The 6,025-nt window shown below is 38.9% G+C and overlaps 1 protein-coding gene across 1 annotated transcript; it reads left to right on the top strand.

Moving 5' to 3' along the window:
* The first annotated feature begins 507 nt into the window (after positions 1-507).
* On the top strand, positions 508-1,137 carry LOC142163427 (uncharacterized). The gene has a single exon (XM_075220714.1). It carries the CDS (start codon positions 508-510, stop codon positions 1,135-1,137), a length of 630 nt encoding a protein of 209 aa, XP_075076815.1.
* Positions 1,138-6,025: the final 4,888 nt, after the last annotated feature.

The raw sequence follows: 6,025 nt of genomic DNA on the forward strand, positions 1-6,025 counted from the left end.
AAATAAGGAACCTCAAATATAAATAGAGCGCACAAATACTAGACATGCGAGCCAAACCTATTGGCAAAAGAAACAGCATACAACAGTAGCCTAAGGTTCAGTAGATAGTCAACATTCGAAACATAATAATCAAGTAGGTCAAGTCACATTGAATCAATAGTGAAGAAAAAATAGAGTATTAGAAGCATGCAAAGGTCTCATAGCAGTAGGTGTGAAACCTTTTGAAAAGTTAGGGTTTACAGCATAGTCGAGTTTTAAAGATAGTAAAAAAAACTAGAATTAGAGGAATCACATAAACAAGGGGCCTCAAGTCGAGTGAGGTATTCAAACGAACCGTTTCAAACCCAAAGGCATAGGGTTTTCAACAATAGTAGAGCTTAAAAGATGATAAATAAACAAATCAAACAAAAACTTAACTAAACAAGCACTCGTCTAACAAATAGCCAAAAGAAATTAGGGTTAGAAGCAGTGTCAGTGAGCAGAGTTATTTACCAGGTGTCATCTACTATGCAAGCTCTAGTCCAACTGAAAAAGCCTGGACTACATGTGCCTCACAAGTGGCTGGACTTACTGACAATGATGGAGCAATACACACCTCGACTGAAATATGATAAAGTGTTATGGGAATTTCCTTCAAGAGGATGGATCAAAGTGAATATGGATGGAGCATGTAGAGGGAACCCGGGGAGGAGTTCAATTGGTTTCTGCATAAGGGATGAGGTAGGTGATTTGATATATGCAGAAAGAAGGGAGATTTCTGAAGGAACCAACAATGAATCAGAAGCGGTAGCTATTGTGGAGGCATTGAAGATGTGCAAAAATCTTAATTATTTCCAGATATGGCTGCAGACAGATTCTATGCTATTAAAGAATATTATAGAGGAATCATGGAAGCCTCCTTGGTATATTACTGAACATGTAGAGGAGATTTTAAGATTGAAGGAACAAAGTATCATCAAGGTCACACACATATTCAGAGAAGGGAATACATTAGCAGACCACCTTGCCAATTATGCTCTAGATGAAGGAAATACTGAATGCCATGGTTTCTGGGATATGGACTCAAAAGGAAGGAGGATTATTAACGAAGATAAGATGCAATGCCCTTACATAAGAGTGAAGGTTGCAAGGAATTAGGAGGAAAAGAGGATTCATTTTGTTATCACACTCTAATCATTCTTGAGGAGAGTTTGGATAGCAATTTTTCGGCTAACTTTGTTCACTTTTTTGCAGGTATTTCATCGAAGCTAAAGCCTAATCTTATAGTAGAATCTCAAGTGGTGGTATTAATGCACTACATTCAATCCACTGGGAGGACACTAAAGGTGGGCTTTGGCACTTTTACAATTTTCGATTCATGATAGTCATTCACATCAAAGGGAAGTACTGAAATAGCATGGGAAAACAAGATGGGCACGTGAAGTTCTGGACAATAACAGATGCCAATGCGCTTGGAGAATGCACCAGCACGCTAGGGAATTTCTAGGAAATGCTGGTGTTTAATTGTTTATTGCTGGAACATGAAGGGCACTCGATAGGATCTGGTAAAAGGAGTGGAAAAAAGAATTCGGCATGCGTGTTGGAAACAATAAACAAATCAGCTTTTCAAGAAATGCTGGAAGCTCACATTTTGGAACATTGTAGCATCTGGGTATTTTTTTAATAAAACGAACCGTGCATTGTGTCCTACAAATCCTTTCATGTGCACACATGGTTCACTCTGGAATGCATGGAAGACAACACATGCTGCCGAACAAAAGTATCACATAGACAAGTGTAATTCTTATGCTTCAGCTGTAAGTGGAGGATACGTGATTTTGGATTCTGCATTACATGCCTGTCTCTATGGATTATATAATTGGTCTAGGCAGCGGAATCGAGATTGCGAGAAATCAAAAGGATTGCAGGTTTTTATTGTTTAAAAATGGAATTTTTTCGATGTATCTTTTTCATCGTTGCTTCAACCATTAAGCAATGGGGACAGAAGAGTCAGCGCACGCATGCAGTTTACTAAGATGCACCACTAGGTCGGCAATGCATTTTTATTGCAGATCACGCATGGCTAATAGACACGAATGGGTACTGTTTTGCACGACTGGGTATTGTTTCCGAGCTACCAATTTGGTGGAGGACACGTGTTTTTGGATACTACAATACACGCCTGTCTCGAGATTTTTCTGGGCAGCTCAATCGAGACTGCGAGGAGAATAATATCAAAAGGAGCAAAAATTTTGCTGGTTTTTTTATAGTTTAGTGCTGGAAGTTTGTTCACGCATGCTTCAACATTTAAGCAATGGGGACAGAGGAGTAAACGTATGCCTACAGATTAAACCAAGGATGGAGCTCCTCAAATACTAGCACGCTTCACTATGAATAAAGGCTTGCAAAATTTTAGTCGACAATACATGTTTTTGCAGATCACGTGTGGCTAATATTTCCCGGAGAGAAAAGGATTACAAGGTAAAATACCTACCAATGCATATGAGAAAAGTGAGAAATAATATAATATTGTAATAAACAAAGACAACATGGAAGGCAGTTGTCGGCCAACTTGGATTGTTTATTCAATATAATAATGGAATGAGTAACATGGGTATGTGGAAGGAAAGAGAAGTCCTAAAACATCTGATAGTGAAACACAAGGAAATAGGCTATTTCTGCATTCAAATTGACACAGATTATGGCTACGTTTAGAATCAGCATGGTACACATTTGAATTGGGCTTCAATGGACTGGAAATACAAGGAACCAAAGGACATATTCGGCCTAGATTTGTATTTTACATTAATGTGATATCAATTTTGAGTGCAATGCTCAATTTTGATAATAGGCTATTTGTTAAGCTCAAATTTTATTCCTTTCATTTTGTAGGATATCATGACATTGTATTTTGTTTATTAATTTTTTATATAAAAAACTAGCCCTAGGTGCTTGCCTAGCGGATTGCCAAAAAAAAATAGGGTTTTTAATATGCTAACTCAGATAGAAGAACAACACGAGCAAAACATAGCAAAACATGTCAAAAATCAGAGAAGAGATTTGAAATAACTTAACAGGAAAACCCTAATCGGAAAAGATAAAGAGTTTTGAAAGAAAAGTTAAAGAAACTTTGAAAAAAATGCTTAAAAGTTCAGAGCAAACATAGACCTAAAGTAGATCTGAAAGAAATCGAAAGATCTTAGAGATTAGGGTTTCAGAAGAACCCCAAAAGCAACAAGAAAGGCCTTGAAAGTTACCAATCTAACCAGGAGAGTCAAAGGTCTGACTCGAATCACCATGGTTGGCCGGAGAAAGGTCAAAGATGACCGGAGAAGGGCCATGAACTAATATCGAACGAAGACTAGACCAGAGTTCTCCATAGTCTAGCCTTGAAACCATAAGTACAAACACATAGGAGCCATGGAAGGTTGGTACAGGTCTCCGATGACCTTGGAAAGCCATGGATTATGGTGGATTAGAGTGGCGGTGGCTAGGGTTTGAAGGTGTTGTAGAGAGGATTTGGGAGATGAGGGATTTCAGAGGCAGCGTATTGTAACAAATGAAAGGGTTTGGGAGTCTTTTGGGTTTAATTTGTAAAGGGCAGCCGGTGGCCGTTGGTCTAAATGATCAACGACTGAGATTTAAAAGGGTTAGGTGGGGATCCGGGTATGGGTTAGTTTAATTGGGTTGGGGTCGGGTATTAGTAGGACTTGGGCCGGTGTAATTGGGTTTCAATTGGGGTAGAATTTAGGCTACAATTGAAATAAAATCTGGTTAGATTTTAAATAGCCATTTTCCCTTTTATTTTATAAAAAATAGTAAATTAAATTCTGGAAATAAATTGAAGGTATTAAAATGATTTATAATATATAATTATCAATTTAAAAATACTGGGCTTAATTTTTATAAATATAAACGCAATTAAATCTTAAAAGGGGCTAATATTGCAATTATATACAATTTAGCTTTCAAAATACTAAATAAATTTGTAAAAATATACAAAAATTATCTAAGTTATATTTTGGAATAAATATGAGAATACAATAAATGAAGCACCAAAATGATAATTTTGGGAATTATTATTGGTTTTTTTTTAATAAAATAAGGGAATAAATTGGTTAAAAATCTTTAAAAATTAAGGAAAAATAATAAAACATTTGGACATACTTATATATGCATATATATGCTATTTTGAAAGTATTTTGCATATTAAAAAAATATATAAAAAATTTGTGTATCAACAACAGCAGCTCAGGCCGGTGATGGAGCAGTTATGTCTGTCGGTGCGTTGTAGAGGTTGGATAGGTTTAACCAAGCTCTTCACTACTACTTTTAGCGGTGCATCTTCTGAATATCCCCAAGATTATCTAGATAGCTATCATGAGGTTCTCAGGAACATGGGGATCGTGGAGACCAATGGGGTCGATTTTGCTACTTTTCGCTTGTCTGGATCTGCCAAGACTTGTTGGAGAGATTATTGTTTGGCTAGAATATTTAGGTTATCAGTTTTGACTTGAGAACAAATTCACGCAGCCATTTCTGGAGAAGTTTCTCCCCATCACTCGGAGAGGGGTCTATCGGAGGCAGTTTGGGCGTCTCCAGCGGGGTTCTATGACTGTTACTCAGTAGAGATCAGATTCATCGACTTGGCTTGTCATGCTCTTATTATACTTCCCACTGAGAGAGACAGTGAGGAGGTTCATTGGGCGACTCGTCCAGCCCGCTCAGTTAGCTAGAGGTGGAGGTGCAGGTACTGTTCGGGTTTGTGTTAGAGAAGCTTCGGTTTTATTTTTCGTCATATCTGGTCATGCCTAGTGATTCTTTGAGTGCCCCTATTTATGTGTCTACACCGGTGGGGGATTCTATTGTGGTGAATCGCGTCCATTGTTCATGTATAGTGGTGGTTGGAGGTCTTGAGACTCGTGTAGATTTGCTTCTTCTGGACATTGATGATTTCAATGTCATGTTGGGGATGGACCAGTTATCACTTTACCATTCTATCTTGGACTATCTTGCCAAGACTGTGACCTTAGCATTACCGGGTTTACCTCGTTTAGAGTGGAGATGGACTCATGGCCATTCTACCCGTAGTATTACCTCGTATGTGAAGGCTCAGTGTATGGTCAAGAAGGGGTGTTTGGCCTATTTGGCCTATGTTCGTGATTCTAGTGCTGAGGTTCCTTCTATTGATTCTGTGCCCATTGTTCGTGAGTTTCCAAAGGTATTTCCTTTAGACCTGCCGGGTATGCCACCCGACAGGGATATTGACTTTCGCATTGATTTAGCTTCGGGCTCTCAGCCAATTTCTATCCCGTCGTATCGTTGGCCCCGCCTGAGTTGAAAGAGTTGAAGGAGCAGTTGCAAGACTTACTTGAGAAGGGTTTCATTAGACCTAGTGTTTTGCCTTGGGGTGCGCCTATATTGTTTGTTAAGAAGAAGGACGGATCAATGAGAATGTGTATTGAGTACCGGTAGTTGAACAAGGTTACAATCAAGAATAAGTATCCATTGTCGAGGATTGATGATTTGTTTGATCAGCTTCAGGGTGCCAAAGTATTTTCGAAGATTGGCTTGAGATCTGGCTACCATCAGTTGAGGATCAGGGCATCCGATGTCCCTAAGACAACTTTTCGCACTTGGTACGGACATTATGAGTTCTTGGAGATGCCATTCAGGTTGACAAATGCCCCAGCAGCTTTTAAGGATTTGATGAACCGAGTGTTCAGGCTTTATTTGGATTTGTTCGTGATAGTCTTCATTGATTATATTTTTATATATTCTCGCAGCCGGGAGGAGCACGAGCAGCATCTTAGAGTGATTCTTTAGACATTGAGGGATAGTCAGTTGTATGCTAAATTTTCGAAGTGTGAGTTGTGGTTGAGTTCAGTGGCATTTATGGGCCATGTTGTATCAGCAGAGGGTATTCAGGTTGATCCGAAAAAGATTAAGGTAGTCAAAAACTGGCCTAGACCAGCGTCAGCTACAGAGATCCGTAGTTTCTTGGGATTGGAAGGCTACTATCGTCGGTTCGTGGAGGGATTTTCAT

Source organism: Nicotiana tabacum, chromosome 1 (assembly GCF_000715075.1).
Source record: "Nicotiana tabacum cultivar K326 chromosome 1, ASM71507v2, whole genome shotgun sequence".
NCBI lineage: Eukaryota > Viridiplantae > Streptophyta > Magnoliopsida > Solanales > Solanaceae > Nicotiana > Nicotiana tabacum.